The sequence below is a fragment of the Musca domestica genome, unplaced genomic scaffold, assembly GCF_030504385.1.
Source record: "Musca domestica strain aabys unplaced genomic scaffold, Musca_domestica.polishedcontigs.V.1.1 115, whole genome shotgun sequence".
NCBI lineage: Eukaryota > Metazoa > Arthropoda > Insecta > Diptera > Muscidae > Musca > Musca domestica.
In genome coordinates this window covers 1,586,783-1,608,075 of record NW_026712145.1, presented here as the reverse complement: position 1 = coordinate 1,608,075, position 21,293 = coordinate 1,586,783, and the positions used below count along the sequence as shown (strand labels likewise).

General features: G+C 33.6%; 1 protein-coding gene across 3 annotated transcripts in view; it reads right to left on the bottom strand.

Annotated features, from left to right (window-relative positions):
- LOC101888654 (calcium-binding protein E63-1) overlaps window positions 1-21,293 on the bottom strand; it is a 233,132-nt gene that overhangs the window by 180,746 nt on the left and 31,093 nt on the right. For all 3 annotated transcript variants that reach the window (XM_059132213.1, XM_059132211.1, XM_059132212.1), the window contains exon 2: window positions 4,171-4,209. In XM_059132213.1, the coding sequence (XP_058988196.1) occupies window positions 4,171-4,209 (39 nt within the window). The remainder of the gene's footprint in view (window positions 1-4,170; window positions 4,210-21,293) is intronic.

The window sequence follows — 21,293 nt, the reverse complement described above, 5'->3', positions numbered from 1 at the left end:
GAAACAATTCCGGTAAATATTGTCGCTAAAATCATCAAAATACCGCATATCGGGAGGTACCGTTATATGGGGCCTATACGAAGACGTGGACCTACATGACCCATTTTGAATACCAAAAGTCCTGCAGACATGAAACACATTTGAGTAAAATTTTACTAACCTACTTCATTTCGTTCGGAAGGTAGAGTGATTTCAACAGACGGACAGACGAATAGTCGTACAGACGGAGGGACATTGATAAATCGACATAGAATTTTAAGCTGATCAAGAATATATATACTTTGTGGGTCTAAAATGTATATTTCGAGGTGTTACAAACGGAATGACAAACTTAATATACCCTCCATATTATGGTGGATACCGACGGATCCGGTATTCCGACGGATCCGTTTGACTAAATTGAAAATATCTGCTCCCTCCAAAAGCTGCAGTCTAATAGATCCTCGAGAATCCATAGGGCAAAAAAATATATGAAGTGAAGCCTGTACCGCGCGTTCGAACCCAGGAGACTCAAACCCAAACCACGCAAGTGAATGGACTTTGAGGATGATATTCACACAGTATTTGTACCTGATATTGGTGTATGCATTAGTTCGGAACGCTTTGAATCTCGCGTCTCTCTCGTGCTTCTTTGGGCCTTCAACAAGAGATCCTTCATTTCCTTCCTGACGCTCCTTAACGAATGAACTATATCTTTAAAATCATGCCTTAAAAATTACTATTGCAAAGATTTTTCCCTGGTGCTATGAGAGGACACTCTATTGCTCTTGTAATAACTTCCCACTTCGCCTCAACCTACATATACGGATCTTTCATTCTGCGTCGCACTGTAGGTCACAAATGCAGCTCAAATTTGGCGGGAGTAACTTGATGTACTTGTTGTACTATTCTTGTTTAGTCCTGTACTGACAACTTGAAGATCGGTGTTTAGTACAGAACTCACCCAGAATAGTCCGGCATATATATCACCTAATCACGCCATTTTATTGTAGTACACCGAGCTAACTGTCCGCGGGTTAAATTTGAGTTCCATGTCTGGGCTATTGTCTTAAGTGAAGAATTTAGAACTTCGAAGATACCTAAAGTGATGCAAGGAGGGATGATATTTTGGGAAGGAGTAATGCAGTCTTCGATAGTAGTGAAAAAAAAAAAACGATATAGAACTGTATGATTTATGATTGCTGGTTAGCATGGCTGAGTTTAAAAGCCCTGCCCACCTTGTCCATTTTTGGAGATTCCAAAAAAAAGGTATGGGTGTAGTACAATATAGGTATATTGGTGAAGACTCGACTCCAAACTCATCCAGCTATTTTAACATTAGCTTTGCCGTCTGCCATGGTGCAGCGTCGTTTTGGATAAGCAAAATCTTCTTTGCAACATCACCTATCACAAATTGTGGGGATTCCTCCTCAGCGGAACATATCTTATATGGCATAGTACGAGAATATTTAAATCTGACAAATAAATGCTGTTACCAAGGGAGCAAAACCATGTTTCGAGGTTGATTGCAATCACCATTCGGGCCAAAAGAATCCGGCATATGTATGGCCGATACATAAAAAATATAAGCAGTTGCTTGGTTGAGGTTTTGTTTTTCCGAGTCAATCTAGTACATCTAACCTGGCATCGTGGATGGTATCCCTGGCTAACGCAGCAGCTACAGAAATTTAAGGAATATTTTTTTGGGAACTACTGAAGACAGCAGCGTCGTATTTTTTACAAAATTTTCGGAAGGACTGCTGGAGGCAGAAACGAGAATTTTTAAAAAATATTTTTCTGAGGGATTATTAAAGACAGAAAAGAGGATTTTTTAAGAAAAAATTTGAGGGGTTATTAGGGACAGAAACGAGGATTTGAAGAAAATTTTTTGAAGACAGAAATGGAAATATTTTAAGAATATTTTCTGAGGGACCATTAAAGGCTGAAAATGGAATTTTTAAAAATATTCTGGGGAGAATATCCCAGACAAGAAACAAGGGAACTGATGAGGATTGGTGGCTCTTTCCGAAACCTAGGTATTCCCTGCCTTACCCCCTGGTAAACATTACCATCGTTCTCCACTCATAAACAAACGTTGTTTTTATAAAAACAACAATAATGGGATTTTGCCTGACGATTTTGCAACATTTTCGGGACACTTTTGAAGACGGAATTGATGACCCATTAAGAATGTTGTTTGAGGAAGTATTAAAGTCAGAATGGAGGATTTTTAAGAGTATTTTTTGAGGGTCCAATGAAAATAGAAACGAGGATTTTTTAAGAATATTTTCCGGGGGGACTATAGAAGAGAGAAACGAAGATTTTTAGTCATATTTTTTAAGATACTATTAAAGACAGAAACCAGGATTTTTTAAGCATTTTTCCTGAGGGACTTTTGAAGTCAAAATGTGATTTTTTTTTTCTTTTCTAAAGAGCCAGCGGCGCCATAATTGTGATTGTTTTTACCTCAGCCATATGGCTACAGAGGATATATATCACCAGAGACCACTAGGTCTCTATGAATCAAATCCGATTCAGGACATTTGGAGTCGATCTAGAGTTGTCCGTCTATCTGCGTACGATAACTCTCGAAGAGAGTATCCGATTTGATCCAAACTTGGTACATCGTAATATTATTCTCAAACTTAGATCGAGTTCGAAGATGGACCGATATTGGTCCACTCCTTCTGGTACCTTTCCCACACATTCTGTTAACATTTTCAAAGAAAATAATTTACTGCACAGAAAGAGACAGGATAATCGAATTTTGCTCCAACTTGCAAATCTTTATATTTGCATCAGTCAGGTGCGAAAATGGACAATATCTGTCCACTCCATCAAGTACCTCCCCCACGAACGTTAAAAATTTAGGAAAAATTATAACTCTTATAAAATGTGATGCAAGAGTCCGATTGTCTTCAAATTACACTGATCTCAGTATTTTTTTTTTATAACCCAAGGTCTGATTTACATCATATGGGATATAGGGTGGGATATATCGGCCCACTTCTTCTGGTACCACCCCCTACAAAGGGTCAAAATGTTGAATATCCATGAAGCTTTTAAAATGCGAAATTAACATCCGATTCCATTCAGACTTGGCACATCTCAGTATTTCCATTTGCAGAAAATCTGTTATAAGGATGGTGGCGAGCGGACCATTTCCTCTGGTACCTTCCCCACAAAGGGTCGACGTTTTTAATAATCAAAACAATTATAAAATCCGAAATAAGTTTCCGGTTCCCTTTATATCTCACATATCCCATTAATATTACTAACGCAAGATCTACTGTGAGATTGGATATATCGATCCACTCCTTCTGGGACCTCGATCTTCACCAAATTTGACATTCTAGCTTCTAGACCCAATTCGGTCATAAGTACCAAATTCTATCCCATTTGGACAAATATTAGACGTTTGGTGCACAATCAAAGGTAAATCGGACGAAGTTATATATGGGAGCTATATCCAAATCTGAACCGATCTCGACAAAATTTAGCAAAGGTATTTTTGAGCTCTATTTGATGTATTTCCCCACATATCGTTGTTACAGAGTGCATATTACGGCTGCGGCGGGGCAAAAATAATAAATCGGATGAACAATATATATGGGAGCTATAGCTATATCTGAACCGATTTCGATCAAATTTGGCATACTCATTTTCAAGCCTAATTAGGTTGTATGTGCAAAATTCCATACCATTCGGACAGATATTACGCGTTTGGTGCACAATATAAGGCAAATCGGACGAAGTTATATATGAGAGCTATATCGAAATTTTTACCGATTATCTCCAATTTCAATAGGGTTCGTCCTTGGGCCAAACAAATGATTTGTGCAAAATTTCATCTGGATAGGGCAATAAATGCGAACTGTACTTTGTTTACAAAAATACATGGGCCGACGGACGGACATGCATAAATCGACTCAGAATGTAATTCCATGCAAATCGTCAAAAGGAACTATGGGTCTATCTTGTTTCCTGTTACAAACAAATGCACAAAGTCATAACACCCTGACCACCTTGTGGTGTAGGGTATAAAAATCGAACATTGGCTGAGGGTATACATCTGTCGGCAAAACCGACTGATACTTTTTAACTTGTTCTACTTCTTATCCGTCTGATACAGTCCGAAACTTCCAAGCGACCTATGTCCTCAAACAAGGCTGCATCGTCGAAAATACTCACCTTTGGTGTGCGCTTCCCCAGCAATGCTGTGCCCAGCATCTGAAATTAAAAAAAAATAAGTAATAATTAGTTTACTGCATTACAACAAAAATAAAAATAATAATAACAATAAATTAAAACAAAATATTATTTCGCATAATGCCGGCAAGCGCGAAAGCTTGGCTGGGTGGCTGGTTGGTTGGCGATTCATAATAAAAATCAATAAATTTCAATTAAATGCAATTTATTTTGCGTAATAAAATGTTGCATACTTTTGAGCGCAATCAAATTATAACGGCCATATCAAAGCTGACGTTGACTGCGACGGTGGCGATAGCGGCGATGGCGGCAGAGCTTTATTATCTGGCCAGAGGAATTTTCATATAATGCCATTGTTGTTATTGTTGTAATTTTTATTACTTATTAATTAATAATGAAAAAAAAAATGTTTTTGCATTTATCTAACGAAATGAAGAATAATAACAATAATACAATGTGAAATGTAATAATTTACACAGGGGCACATACATAAGGTCATGTGTGTGTGTGTGAACGAACTACTAACACAGAGGGCAAAGAATAATTGGGTGGCCTGGGAGATTGGAATTTATTGGCAAATTTAATTTTGTAGATTATTATTGCTAAGTTTGGTCCAAGGAGGGGCCCTATTAAAATTGGAGATAATCGGTCAAAATTTAGATATAGCTCCCATATACAGGGTGATATAAAAAAACTGCAACAAATTCAAACGCCATAATTTTTATACCCTCCACCCATTCTATGGAGGGTATATTAACTTTGTCATTCCGTTTGTAACTCCTCGAAATGCTCATGTCAGACCCAACAAAGTATATATATTCTTGATCAGCCGATATTCGGTATTTTGATGATTTTAGCGGCATTATTCACCGAAATTGTTTCAAATTTGGTATTTGAATTTCGTAATGGATACTACAGCCTATGACAGAAACTTGTCTGTGCAGGTCCACGTTTTAGTATATCCCCCATATAACGGTACCTCCCGATATTCGGTATTTTGACAATTTTAGCGACATTATTCACCGGAATTGTTTCAAATTTGGTATTTGAAGTTCGAAATGGATACTAAATCCTAAGACAGAAAATTGTCTGTGCAGGTCCACGTCTTCGTATGGCCCCCATATAACGGTACCACCCAATATTCGGTATTTTGATGATTTTAGCGTCATTATGTACCAGAATAGTTTCAAATTACGTATTTAGAGTTCGTAATGGGAACTACGGTCAGTGACAGAAAATTGTCTATGCAGGTCCAGGTCTTCGTATAGGTCCCAAACATCAATACCTCCCTATATTCGGTATTTTGACGATTTCAGGTACAATACCCATCGAAATTGTTTGAGTTGTCGTATTTGAAGTTCGTATTGGAGGCTACAGCCTATGGCAGAAAATTGTCTATGTATGTCCAGGTCTTCGTATAGCTCCTATATAACGGTACCCCCCTATGTACGGTATTTTGATGATTTTGGATACATTATTCGCCGTTTATTTCAAGTTTCGAATTTAAATATGGTAATGGCTTATGACAAAGAAGGCCTATGCAGGTATACGTCGTATAGACCCCAATATAACGGCTATGTTCGGTATTTTTAAAATTTTAACAGAATTTTTTTAAGGATTTTATTTTTTGAAAATTTCCAAATTTGTTCCAAGTGGTGGAGGGTTTTTTTACATTTTTTACATTACATTTTTTTTCAATTTTATTAAATGAATGTAAAAATGTCGGAACTAAAACCAAATTTTAGAATAAGTTTAGATTTATTCGAATTGGTCACCTTTGGCACGAATTATGGCCTTCAAACGGCCAATGAAACCGTCACACTCTGCCCGAATGTTGCTTTGCGGTATTTTGGCCCATTCCCGGCGAAGCGCTTGCTTGAGGTGATCGACACTTTGGCAACCCGGCTTCCTAAAATACTCCAGACACAATAGTCCAGTCCAACGGATTGGTATTCGGAGATTTCGGTGGCCACTGGGCGCTGAAAATTGAGCGAGGAACCTCCTTTATGTAACCATTCTTGGGTGGCGCGTGCTGAGTGAGATTGCGGAGCGGAGTCCTGTTGGAATGTCCAAGGTCTGCGGCCAAAATTTTTGCGTGTCCAAGGCTTTAATACACCCTCCAGAATATTTTCGCGATAATATTCGGCATTTATTCTAATGCCACGGTCGATTAATACGAGCGGAGAGCGAACATCGGTTGTTATGGCGGCCCACACCATCACCATCATCATGGCCGGCGCTTGAGTTCTGGTGGCCAACCGAAGGTGCACATTTTCAGCTGACCTCTTTGGCAAGTAAAAACGATCATTTTGTTGTTGTTGTTTATAAACTGCTGGACAACGAATGTTTTCTCATCGCAGAAAACCAAATTCGGCAGTTCACCACTTTCGGCCAAGCGAAGCAACTCTTTAGCTCTTTTGAGTCTATTTTCTTTATGTTGCGGTGTAAGTTCTTCCACCTTTTTGAATTTCAATGGCTTTAGCCTGGGCGCATTTTTCAATATTTGCCGAATGGATTATTGCGATATGTTCAGCTCACGAGCCATTTTTCGGCCACTGCGACACGGGTTTCGATCAAGTCGCTTCTATAATTTTCGAACAATTTCTGCTGATGTTGCTGTTTTCTTCCATCCACTTCCTTGACTTCGGGCTACGCAACCGTATCACGGTAACGAGTGATGATACGAGACACAAAAGATTTATTCACATTTAAATGCTGGAGTACTCCAAATATAAAGAAATCACATTATCACGCTTGAATTCCGAATCACGAATAACTTTTTTTCTGGAAAATTCTCACCAAAATGCTTTTGTACGCTTGTAAACAATGTAATGAGCTGACACTGGAATAATTTTAACAGCTGTCGGACGAGTGGCTTAGAAGTGACAACAGTCTGAAGTTGGTTGTAGTTTTTTGTAGGAAAGGATACTTTTAAACCCTGAGAATTTCGCAGAAACCCACAATTTATTTTCAATTTTTTCCCACGGTCTTTGAGGAAATACTTTTTTTCTGTCGTCCCCCTCCCATAATCAACAACATGTTACGTTGCCAAATAAATTATTTACCAATTAAATACATGCTTAGCAATTTGAAAAATGTTCGCGCATTGTTTTCTTGGGGATTTTCTCAGATTCGATTCGAATATAGAAATTTTCAAAATTAAAATAGAACAATTGCAGACGTACATTTACAACACGATGCCATCGCCAGACATCTGTTATGCGGCATTCTAATAAATAATGGCAACATCGGGACAAGCAGAAGATAGATGTTAACCTTTCTGGCGCCTGGTGGATGGGTATTTCTTTTGAGGGAATTTTAAATATTTTTTTTCATCAGGAGCAATAAATGTGGATTTTTTAAAAATATTTTTTTCTGACCAGCAGTAAACGAGGATTTTTTTAAAAATATTTTTTCATAGCCGGCAATAAACGTGGATTTTTTCAAAATATTTTTTCATGACCAGCAATTAACGTTGATTTTTTTTTAAATATTTTTCATGACCCGCAATTAACGTGGATTTTTTAAAAATATTTTTTCATGACCAGCAATAAACGTGGATTTTTTAAAAATATTTTTTTCATGGCCGGCAAAAAAATGGATTTCTTAAAAATATTTTTTTCTTGACCAGCAATAAATGTGGATTTTTTAAAAATATTTTTTTTCATGATAAGCTATAAACGTGAATTTTTTAAAAATATTTTTTTCATGATCAGCAATAAACATGGATTTTTTTTAAATAGTTTTCATAATCAGCTATAGACGTGGATTTTTTTTAATACTTTCACGTGGCCAACTTTAAATGTAGATTTTTTAAAAATATTTTTCGTGGCCAGCTTTTAAACGCGGATTTTTTTAAAAATATTTTTCGTGGCCAACTTTTAAACGCGGATTTTTTTAAAAATATTTTTCGTGGCCAGCTTTTAAACGCGGATTTTTTTAAAAATATTTTTTTTATTTTAAAAAATCCACGCTTGTGGTTCTTGGAGTTTTTGAAAAAATGTATTTTAAAAAATCCACGCTTGTGGTTCTTGGAGTTTTTGAAAAAATTATTTTAAAAAATCCACGCTTGTGGTTCTTGGAGTTTTTGAAAAAATTATTTTAAAAAATCCACGCTTGTGGTTCTTGGAGTTTTTGAAAAAATGTATTTTAAAAAATCCACGCTTGTGGTTCAAAGAGTCCTTGAGAAAATTTATTCAAAAAAATCCCCGCTTGTGGTTCTCGGAGTCCTTGAAAAAAATAATTTAAAAAATCCACGCTTGTGGTCTTCAGAGTACTTGAAAAAAATGAATTCAACAAATTCACGCTTGTGGTTCTCAGAGACCTTGAGAAATTTTATTTTAAAAATCTACGCTTGTGGTTCTTAGAGTCTTTGAAAAAAATGAATTCAAAAAATCCACGCTTGTGGTTTTCAGATTCCTTGAAAAAAATTAATTTAAAAAATCCACGCTTGTGGTTCTCAGAGTCCTTGAAAAAATAAATTTAAAAATCCACGCTTGTGGTTCTCAGAGTCCTTGAAACGAAATATTTAAAAAATCAACGCTTGGGATTCTCAGAGTCCTTGAAAAAAAATTAAAAATTAAAGCTGGGGATTCTCAGAGTCCTTGAAAAAAATATAAAAATCGACGCTTGGGATTCTTAGAATCCTTGAAAAAATAAAAATCGACGCTTGTGATTCTCAGAGTCCTTGAAAAAATAAAAATCGACGCTTGGGATTCTCAGAGTCCTTGAAAAAAATAAAAATCGACGCTTGCGATTCTCAGAGTCCTTGAAAAAAATTAATTTAAAAAATCCACGTTTGTGGTTCTCAGAGTCCTTGAAAAAAATTATTTAAAAAAATCCACGCTTGGGGTTCTCAGAGTCCATGGAAAAAATTAATTTAAAAAATCCACGCTTGTGGTTTTTAGATTTCTTGAAAAAAAATGAATTCAAAAAATCCACGCTTGTGGTTTTTAGATTTCTTGAAAAAAATGAATTCAAAAAATCCACGCTTGTGTTTCTCAGAGTCCTTAAAAAAATTAATTTAAAAAATCCACGCTTGTGGTTCTCAGAGTCCTTGAAAAAATTAATTTAAAAAATCCACTTTTGGGGTTCTTAGAGTCCCGAGTGATTTTTTTAAACTATTTTCCCTGTCCAGGCCACCATACCCATCAACATACCCTTTTGTCATATTCATTCTTGGCCGACATAGTCGACCCCCTACCCAGAAACTTTAAAAAAATGTTAAATAATTTTTCTAAATTAGGTGTGAATTTCTAATTCACCCGCAATTGTTTATAATTTTCAAAAGTTTTTTTCCCGGCCAATATAAACATAATATTATTTTAATTATTATTATTCGGCCATTTCGGTTTGTATGCCAGAGCTATTTTTATTTTGGCCCTCACCCCACTTGTCGATGCGGTATCATTTATTTGTTTATCGCTAAATTAATTTAATGTTTTTTTATTTCAATTAGCAAAACTGAAAGGGAAACTGGTTTGAGGTATCCAGGGGTCTTCGCAAAAAATAATTACGGCAAATGAGGTTGGGATGAGTAATAGGGGAGACTATTTGGAGATATTCTCTAGAAAGAAGGTCAGGGGGTTAAAGAACTAATATGGGTCTTAGAAGGTTAGAGGACATTATGGAGTTCCTTCGTACAGAGAACACCTTCCACAGGTCTTTTATAAATAGAAGATGTTCTATAGATTCCATAGAAGACCTTCTATAGGTCTTCTATAGATAGAAGACCATCCGAAAGGCGTCTATATATAAAAAACCTAAAGAAAGAAGGTCTTTTATGCATAAAAATGCGGACTTTCAATAGTTCTTTTATAGAGAGATGACCTTTGATCTGAAACGCAGAATGAAAAAATATATTTTTTTTTTTCAAAATTATTTTCAAAATCAAAAGTCAAGCGATTAAACATGAAATTAATAACCACGATAAATGAAAATACACAGATTCAAAAAACACATACCCACACAAATACAGACACTAGCAGCACACTCATTTATTTGGCAAAGAAAGCGAAAGGAAATTTCAAAAAAAAAATATCGAAAAAAATTATCAAAGAACAAAAATAAAATTGAATAATTTTTTGGCAATATTTTTAATAAATGAAAGGAAGCCAAAAACGATTTTGGCATTATTAGATGCGGCTATTGATTTCTTTTCTTTTTGGGATAGTAAATAACAAAATCAACAACACCCCCAACAACAACAAACCGCAAAAATTACGTTTTGTTTGAAATTTTCAAATTTGTTTTAGATGCAGTCCCACCCTTCTCCCTTTCCCACCTTCCCTTCTCTCAGACTCATCGAGAAATATATCAAAAGTCAAATAAGTTGTCAAAAACAAAATTTAAGTGGTTGTTGAAAAGTTCCCATAATTATGATGTTGAGTTGAGTTGGATGTGAATAAAACCCCAACAACAACAACAACTATATTTTGTTGTTGTTGATTGATTTTTATTTCATATTCAGTAAATTTCAAATCTCATTAAAGGAGAAACTATAAATTTTTGGGCCAAAACAAAATGCAGTCGACTGCCAACAATAAATTTGTAAAGGAGAAGGGGTACAGGTCTTGTCCGAAAATGCCACACATGAAATATTATGAACAAGAATGATGGCCCTCTGCTGAAAGATGGGATCAGTCAATATTCGGCTACTAATGTTGTTGTTGTTATTGTAGTTTTCTAATGAGGATGCTGAAAATGCCAACAATTTTGGGCACATAAATTGGCTGACAATGCAAAATTTTAAGGAAAGAAATTGAAGAGAATGAAAACGAGAAAAAAAATATTTTTTTAAATTGATTTTTTCAAAGGCTCTAAAAGAACCACTAGCGTGGATTTTTAAAATTGATTTTTTCAAGGACCCTAAGAACCCTTAGCCTGGATTTTTTAAATTAATTTTTCAAAGGGCTCTGATAACCACAAGCTTTGATTTTTTAAATTCAATTTTTCAAGGACTCTGAGAACCACAAGAGTGTATTTTTTAAATTCAGTTTATCAAGGACCTCTGAAAATCACAATTTTTTAAATTAATTTTTTCAAGGACTTAAAGATCCTCAGCAGTGGATTCTTTAAATTATTTTTTTTAACGACTCTGAGAACAACAAGCTTTGATTTTTTAAATTCAATTTTTCAAGGACCTCTGAGAACTACAAGCGTGGATTTTTTAAATGAATTTTTTCAAGGACCTCTGAGAAACACAAGCGTGGATTTTTTAAATGCATTTTTTCAAGGACCCCGAGAACCACAAGCGTGGATTTTTTAAATTCATTTTTTCAAGGACTCTGAGAACCACAAGCGTGGATTTTTTTAAATTCATTTTTTCAAGGACTCTGTGAACCACAAGCGTGGATTTTTTTAAATTCATTTTTTCAAGGACTCTGAGAACCACAAGCGTGGATTTTTTTAAATTCATTTTTTCAAGGACTCTGAGAACCACAAGCGTGGATTTTTTTAAATTCATTTTTTCAAGGACTCTGAGAACCACAAGCGTGGATTTTTTTAAATTCATTTTTTCAAGGACTACGAGAACCACAAGCGTGGATTTTTTTAAATTCATTTTTTCAAGGACTCTGAGAACCACAAGCGTGGATTTTTTTAAATTCATTTTTTCAAGGACTCTGAGAACCACAAGCGTGGATTTTTTTAAATTCATTTTTTCAAGGACTCTGAGAACCACAAGCGTGGATTTTTTTAAATTCATTTTTTCAAGGACTCTGAGAACCACAAGCGTGGATTTTTTTAAATTCATTTTTTCAAGGACTCTGAGAACCACAAGCGTGGATTTTTTAAATTCATTTTTTCAAGGACTCTGAGAACCACAAGCGTGGATTTTTTTAAATTCATTTTTTCAAGGACTCTGAGAACCACAAGCGTGGATTTTTTTAAATTCATTTTTTCAAGGACTCTGAGAACCACAAGCGTGGATTTTTTTAAATTCATTTTTTCAAGGACTCTGAGAACCACAAGCGTGGATTTTTTTAATCAATTTTTTCAAGGACTCTGGGAACCAGAAGCATTGATTTTTTTTAAATTAATTTATTCAAGAACTTTCAGAACCACAAGCGTGGATTTTTTAAATTAATTGTTTCATGTACTCCCAGAACCCCAAACGTGGATTGTTTAATTTATTGTTTCAAGAATCTTAATACCCTTAACCGTGGACTTTAAATTGAATTTTCAAGGACTTTTAGACCCTTAAACGTGGATAGTTTTAATTTAATTTTCAAAGACTTTTATATCAATAAACCTGGAAAACAATATTGTTTAAAAAAAAAACATGTTTATAGCTGTTTATGAATAAAAATATTTTAAAAAATCCACGTTCATTGCTGGTCTTGAAAACAATATTTTAAAAAATTCCACGTTCATTACTGGTCTTGAAAAAAATATTAATATTTATAGCTGTTTATGAAAAAAAATATATATTTTAAAAATCCACGTTCATTGCTGGGCATGAAAAATTATTTTTATATTTTAAAAAAATCCACGTCATTGCTGGTCTTGAAAAAATTATAAAAAAAAAATCCACGTTCATTGCTGGGCATGAAAAATTATTTTTAAGAAATCCACCTTTATTTCTGGTGATGAAAAAATATTTTTAAAATATCCACGTTTATTTCTGGTCATGAAAAAATATTTTTAAAAAATCCACGTTTATTGGTGGGATTTTTTAAAAATATTTTTTTCACTACCAGCAATAAACGTGAATTTTTTAAAAAAAAAGTTTTTTTCATGGCCGGCTACGAACGTAGATTTTTTAAAAATATTTTTTCATGGCTGGCAAAAAACGTGGAATTTTTAAAAATATTTTTTCTCATGGCTGGCAATAAACGTGGTTTTTTTAAAAATATTTTTTTCATGGCCGGCAAAAAACGTGGAATTTTTAAAAATATTTTTTCTCATGGCTGGCAATAAACGTGGTTTTTTTAAAAATATTTTTCTCATGGCTGGCAATAAACGTGGATTTTTTAAAAATATTTTTCTCATGGCTGGCAATGTTGAATATTTTATTCGTGTTGCTGCCGATGTTCCAATTAAAAGACTGTTGTGTTCTGTTTGAGTTCTTTATTCTGAGTGAAACTTATTCTACTTACACACTACTCAAGTTAACTTAGCGCTAAGAAAAAATCTATTTACAAGTCAGTGTGTGGATCACACTAAGTGATCTTCGCATAATTATTTCTAATGTGTGTTGTATGTTGTAAGAGAGTAACGTGGACATTCAATAATTACAACAGGCAATAAACGTGGATTTTTTAAAAATATTTTTCTCATGGCTGGCAATAAACGTGGATTTTTTAAAAATATTTTTTTCATGGCCGGCAATAAACGTGGATTTTTTAAAAATATTTTTCTCATGACCGGCAATGAACGTGGTTTTTTTAAATATTTTTTTTTTCCTTAATGCCGGCCCTGAAAAAAATATTTAAAATGTTTTAAATATATTTTTTTCATGGCCGGCAATAAACGTGGATGTTTTTAAAAATATTTTTTCAGAGCCGGCAATAAACGTGGATGTTTTTAAAAATATTTTTTCAGAGCCGGCAATAAACGTGGATTTTTTAAAAATATTTTTTTTTCATGGCCGGCATTAAACGTGGATTTTTTTAAATATTTTTTTTTCACGACCTGGCATTAAACATGGATTTTTTAAAAATATTTTTTCAGAACCGGCATTAAACGTGGATTTTTTAAAAATATTTTTTCATGACCAGCTATAAACGTGGATTTTTTAAAAATATTTTTTCATGAAAAATATATTTTTAAAAAATCCACGTTTGTTGCTTGTTTTAAAAATATTTGTTTACAATTTTATTTTCAATATTACCCATAATTTGACCTTGGGTTTTTTTTATTGATGTCTTACTTTAATCTGACCTCAATTTGTCATGGCTTCTTTAAAAAATCCACCACTTAATTACCTTCCTTATATGCAAAGCCGCAAAACATAATTAATCATTTACTTTTTATTCTAATTCAATTAGCATTACAAAAAAGTGTTTAATTTTTTTTTTTTTTAATTCCAATAACGACAATTTTGTAATCCCTCCAAAAAAAACTAAACGTTATTTCCAAATTTGGCCACGTCTTTAATGGGTCACTATTGTCAACCACAAGACGTGGGTGACCCACGTCTCACCAGAAACCACGACCTTGGCACTAGCTTCGTGTGTGTGTGTTTCTTTTCGATTTCAATTTAATTATTTCCTGGTGGTTGCTGCACCAAAACACAATCGCCCGCCCATCAAAAACGTTTTAATCAAAATTCGAAATCAGAATTAATTTCGTATTTTGTTTCGAAATGACAAGTACGTGTAAATTACAATGTCATTACTTGCTTTAGCTGGAATCACCAGCGGGGTAGAGGGACGGACGGACGGACGGTGTCGTTGTCATGTGGGCTATGGAGACGTCATTGATGATAAGCCGCCAAGAAAATACGTTTTTGGAAGTAATCAATTAATGAATGAATGAATGACAATGCGGTGGGAATTTTTAGGTGACCGGGGAGGAGGGGGGAAGCGAATTCGATTTTGAAACCCATTGGAATGTAATTTTAAAACAATTGGAAAATTTTTTGATTCAAAAAAAAATATTTTAAAAATGCATGTTACTCAAAAATTTTATTAAATATATAAATATAAAGAAATCACGCTTTAATTCCATCAAGAAAGCCTTTTTTCTGGAAAATTCTCACCAAAATGCTCTGGTACGCTTAAATAATAGTAATAATTTTAACAGCTGTCGGACGAGTGGCTTAGAAATGACAGCAGTCTGAAGTTGGTTGCTGTTTTTTCATCTCACCCTGTATGGAGGCTAGTCTCTGACTACGGAGATTCAGAATAGGCATTATTTTCAGGAGAATTTTGTTCATTGAAGAAATATTTTTAAAAAATCCAAGTTGACTTTTGGTCCTTGAAAAATTTATTTTTTCTTAATCCTTGAAAAATATTTTCAAAAAAAAAATTTTTTTTTTTTTTGCAAAAATTTCTCAAAACGTTATATTGAGAATCTACTAATTGCTGTCCCTTAAAAAAAAATAATTTTTTTACGAATTTTTAAAATTCATAAAAAATAAATGAAGAAATATTTTTAAAAAATCCACGTTGACTTTTGGTCCTTGAAAAATTTATTTTTCTTAATCCTTGAAAAATATTTTCAAAAAAAAAAATTAATTTTTTTTTCAAAAATTAATTCTAGTTTTCAAAACGTTATATTGAGAATCCACTGATTGCTGATCCTTAAAAAAAATATTTTTTTACGAATTTTTAAAATTCATAAAAAAATAATTCATTTCCCAGTTGACATTGAGCCATAAAACCCCTGTTCATGCTGCTACATTCATTAATAATCGAATAATAAAATTCCGTTTTTTTTTCCTTTCAACTCAGGTTGGCAGAACTTTTTGCTAAGCGATTTGTTAATAAAAATTATTTTTACGCACCCATTGTTTATGAAAATTGAAACACCATCCATACCCATCCAAAGAAAAAAAAAAAACAAATGAAAAAATTAAAAAAAAAACGCAAAAATAATATTCCCAGAATTTTGCAGGAGGAAACTGCCAACCAGCCAGCCACAGAGAGTGAATAAGTCAGCCAGTTTATAAAGCAAAAAAAATGGAAAGAAAAAACCAAACAAAGCAAAAAAAAATATCCGATGCTTTATTATAAACAAATAGCTGGGAAAAATTGCAAATATAATAGATTTATGAAAAAAACATAGCAGGAACAACAGCAACAACTACAACAATGACCGCGATAACTGCGACGACGAAAACGTCGACGCTTAGGGTAAATATGGCTAAAAATACTCACACACGGACGGACAACCAAACCAACAGCCGAAGCTGGCAGGGAGACCTACAAAGCGACAGACATATTCAGACCAAAATACACAGACACGCACACAAACTCACACTCATACCACAGCTGTGTCTACAACAACGCCTCATAAACATTTGCCAAAAAATATTTAACTGAATATTTTGTATCCCCCACCAAAAAAAAATAAATAAAAAAAAAATAATAATAACAAAAATATGAAGAGAAAGACAAGTAAAACAACAACAGCAGATTATAAAGATATTAAACAAAAACACGGTCACACAATAAACAAAAAAAAAAAATAATAATAATAAATCGACGTAAATATATGTAAATCGAAATTTTTGAAGTTTATATTTTTACAAAAAAAAAAAAAAAAAAAAAAAAAAAAACGAATATTTCTGGGAAAATTAAAACAAAAGAAAAAACCAAACATGGATTTGTTTGAACTTTGAATACCCTTCACCATGTGGAACGCTTTTGGAAATTTTCAAAAAAAAAACAAAAAATCCGTTAAAAATTCTCTAAAAAATTTTAAAAATACCGAATGCAGCATAGTAGTTTTTATACGAAGACGTGGACCTGCATAGGCAAATTTTGTCATAAGCCATTACAATATTTAAATGCGAATCTTGGAAAAAAAAATCGGTGAATCATAAAGCTAAAATCATCAAAAACCAGTAAAGAAAGTCTTAAAGTCGGGCGGGGCCGACTTTATGATACCCTACACCACTTTGCTAATTTAGTAGAGCTCCGCATAACAATTAAAAGTTTTTATGGGAGAATTCAATCATACACGCTATGGCTATAATTATAATTTAAAGTTCAAAGGACTAAATCTGCCGAAACATTTGTATCTTTTAAATTCGGACTTGTCATGCCCTTTTGATATATATGGGAGCTATATCCAAATCCGAACCGATCTGGATAAAATTTGCCAAAGATATTTCTGAGCTGTATTTGATATATTCCCCTGAATATCGTTGTTACGGAGTGCATATTACGGCTGTGGGTAACAAATCGGATGAACAATATATATGGGAGCCATAGCTATATCTGAACCGATCTTCACCAAAATTGACATACTAGCTTCTAGACTCAATTCGGTCGTAAGTGCCAAATTTCATCCCATTTGGGCAAAAATTGGAAGTTTGGTGCACAATAAAAGGTAAATCGGACGAACTTATGTATGGGAGCTATATCCAAATCTGAACCGATCTCGATAAAATTTCGCAAGGGTATTTCTGAGCTGTATTTGATATATTTCCCCAAATATTGTTGTCAAAGAGTGCATATTACGGCTACGGAGGACAAAAATAACAAATCGGATGAACAATATATATATGGGAGCTATAGCTATATCTGAACCCCGATCTTCACCAAATTTGACATACTAGCTTCTCAACTCAATTCGGTCGTAAGTGCCAAATTTCATCCCATTTGGGCAAACATTAGACGTTTGGTGCACAATAAAAGGGTAAATCGGACGAAGTTATATATGGGAGCTATATCCAAATCTGAACTGATCTCGATAAAATTTAGCAAAGGTATTTCTGAGCTGTATTTGATATATTTCCCCGAATATTGTTGTCACAGAGAGCATATTACGACTGTGGAGAACTAAAATAAGAAATCGGATGAACATTATATATATAGGAGCTATAGCTATATCTGAACCGATCTTCACCAAATTTGACATACTATCTTCTAGACTCAATTCGGTCGTTGGTGCCAAATTTCATCCCATTTGGGCAAATATTACAGGTTTGGTGTACAATAAAAAGTAAATCGGACGAAGTTATATGTGGGAGATGTATTCAAATCCGAATCGATCTCGATAAAATTTAGCAAAGGTGTTTCTGAGCTGTATTTGATACATTTCCCCAAATATCGTTGTTACAGAGTACATATTATGGCTGGGGAGGACTAAAATAACAAATCGGATGAACAATATATATGTGGGAGCTATAGATATATCTGAACCCCGATCTTCACCAAATTTGGCATACTAGCCTCTAGACTCAATTCGGTCGTAGGTGCCAAATTCCATCTCATTTGGACAAAAATTAGAAGTTTGGTGCACAATAAAAGGTAAATCGGACGAAGTTAGACATGGGAGCTATATCCAAATATGAAACGATCTCGATAAAATTTTGCAAGGGTATTTCTGAGCTGTATTTGATATATTTCCCCAAATATTGTTGTCACAGAGTGCATATTACGGCTGCCGAGGACAAAAATAACAAATCGGTTGAACAATATATATGGTAGCTATAGCTATATCCGAGCTGATTTCGTTCAAATTTGGCATACTTATTTTCAGGCCAAATTTGGTTGAATGTGCAAAATTCCATACTATTCGGGCTGATATTACACGTTTGGTGCTCAATAAAAGGCAAATCGCACGAAGATATATATGGGAGCTATATCTAAATTTGAACCGATTCTCACCAATTTCAATAGAGTTCGTTCTTGGGCCAAACAAATGATTTGTGCAATTTTTTTTTTTTTTTTGGATCGGGAAATAAATGCGAACTGTACTTTGTTTACAAAAAAACATGGACAGACGAACGGACGGACGGACGGATGGACATGCATAAATCGACTCAGAATGTGATTCTATGCAGATCATCAAAAGGAACTATGGGTCTATCTCGTTTCCTTTTGCCTGTTACAAACAAATGCACAAAGACATAATACCCTGACCACCTTGTGGTGTAGGGTATACAAATATAGGGCGGTACCATTATATGGAGGCTATACCAAAACGTGGACCTTCACAAACAATTTTCTGTCTTAGGGTGTAGTATCCATTTCGAACTTCAAATACCAAATTTAAAACAATTCCGGCGAATAAATTTGCTAAAATCATCAAAATACAGAACATCGGGAGGTACCGTTATATGGGGGCTATACGAAGATGTGGACCTACATGGCCCATTTTCAATACCAAAAATCCTGCAGACGTAACATATATTTGAGCAAAATTTTATGAATCTACTTGAATTCGTTCGGAAGCTAGAGTGATTTCCACAGACGGATAAACGGACAGACGGATAGACGGACGGACATCGCTAAATCGACATAGAATGCTAATCTAGAATATATATACTTTGTGGGGTCTAAAATGTGTATTTCGAGGTGTTACAAATGGAATGACAAACTAAATATACCCTCGATACTATGGTGGAGGGTAAAAAAAATATAAGGAAACAACGTGGGTTTTATAAAAAATAATATTTTTTCGAGGACTAAAAGCAAATCATTTTTAAGAGGTAACAAATGACCCGGATTTGTTTAAACTATTTTTCTGAGGGAACTAAGATATTTAAAAACATATTTTTAAAGACCAAAAATTAAAGCCGATTTAAAAAAAAAAAATATTTTTTTTTTAAGATAAAAATATTTTTTTGTATTTTTTGTAAAAAATATTATTTTTGAGGACATGGATTTTAAATTATTTTTTGCAAGGACCAACAGTCAACGTAGATTTTTGTAAATATTTTTTTAAGGCCAAAGAAGCAATGTAGATTTTTTAAAAAATATATTTTTTCTAAGGACTAAAAATCATTTAGGATATTTCCGTATTTTTTTCAATACATCTGTTTAAGGATTTTCTTGAATTTTTACAAAGATCAAGGACCAGTAATGCCCCCCGATTTTTTTAGAATTTTTTAAGGAGTTCAAAGTACCGTGTATTTTAAAAAAAATATTTTTCAAGGTCTTAGAGGCTTCGCGGAATTTAAAAAAACTATTTTTTCAACAATCAAAACTTGAGGAGGATTTTTCCGGATTTGTGTTTTTTTTTAACATCTTTTTAAAGATTTTCCTGGATTTTTTTAAATGGCCAAAGGCCCAATAATGCACATGGATTTTTTTTTTAATATATTGTTGAGGAGTTAAAAAAGTACCGTGGATTTCAAAAAAAAAAAGTCAAGGTCTTAGAGGAACCTGATTCCCGTGGAACCAAAATTCATGTAGGATCTTTCCGGATTTGTTTATTTATTTTTTTTTTTTGTTTTTTTTTTTAATACATATGTTTATGGATTTTTTTTACAAAGATTACCAATAATGACGAAGACCAATAATGCACATTAATGTTTTAATATTGTTTTTAAGGAGTTAAATACACTTGGATTAAAAAAATGTTCTTAGAGTTAACGTGAAATTTTAAAAAATATGTTCTCAAGAACCAAAACTCAAGTAGGATCTTCCCGGACTTTTTTTATACCAATAATGCACAATGGATTTTTTAATATTTATTTGAGGAACTAAAAGTGCCGTGGATTTAAAAGCAACAAATTTTAAAAATGTTTTTTTAAGCGCCAAAACAAAGATATTTTTTTTAAACATATTTTTAAAGAGCAAAAGTTAACTCAGATTTCCAGAAAATATATTTTAAGGACCGAATGTTCAAGGACTAAAGTAAACGTTGATTTTTTATAAATATTTTTCTATTTAAGGGTTTTCCTGGATTTTTTTTACAAAGATTAACGACTAATAATGCACATGGATTTGTTTTAAAGGAGTTAAAAGAAGTATTTTTTAAAATATTTTCCAAGGACTTAGAAGCGATTACACAAGATTTTTTTATATCATTTTTAAAAGACTCTATCTCAATAGGAATATAAAACAAGTATCTGTCGGCTTTTCCGACAGATGTGTACCCTCAGACTTGACTTGCGCTATGTTTATTCAAACTATTGAGGGCAGTTCTGAAGAAAAAAAGTCGAACAATTACTTTATGATTGTTAATTGTTAATCAAATTATTAAACGTTCATGGGGGAAGTAGGAGGAGGTGTGAGACGAAAAAATTCCACATTCACATAAGATCTCTGGCAGGGAAAAATATTTAGATATACCAAGTTTGAAAAGAATCGTTGAATTGTTTCTCAAGTTGTAAGATATATATGTATTGAATATTGTCAACCTTGGGGGGTGAACCGATACCTGTCATCTTCACATCAGATTTTGCATTAGTAAAAATATTCAGATTTGTGAAATTTGAAGAGAATTGTATGGTTATTTCGGGCTTTATAAGATATATAAGTATTCAAAATTTTGACCCGTTATGGGGGAGGTACGTTTGATAATAATATTACGATGTACAAAGTTTGGGCCAAATCAGATATTTCCTTCGAGAGTTATCGTGCGCATAAGCCAACCAAAGAGACGAAGGGATGTACACAACCCTCGATCGACTCCATATGTCCTGAAACGGATTTGGTCCAACGGGTCTAAAACCGTTTTGGCCGTATCAAATGATATATACC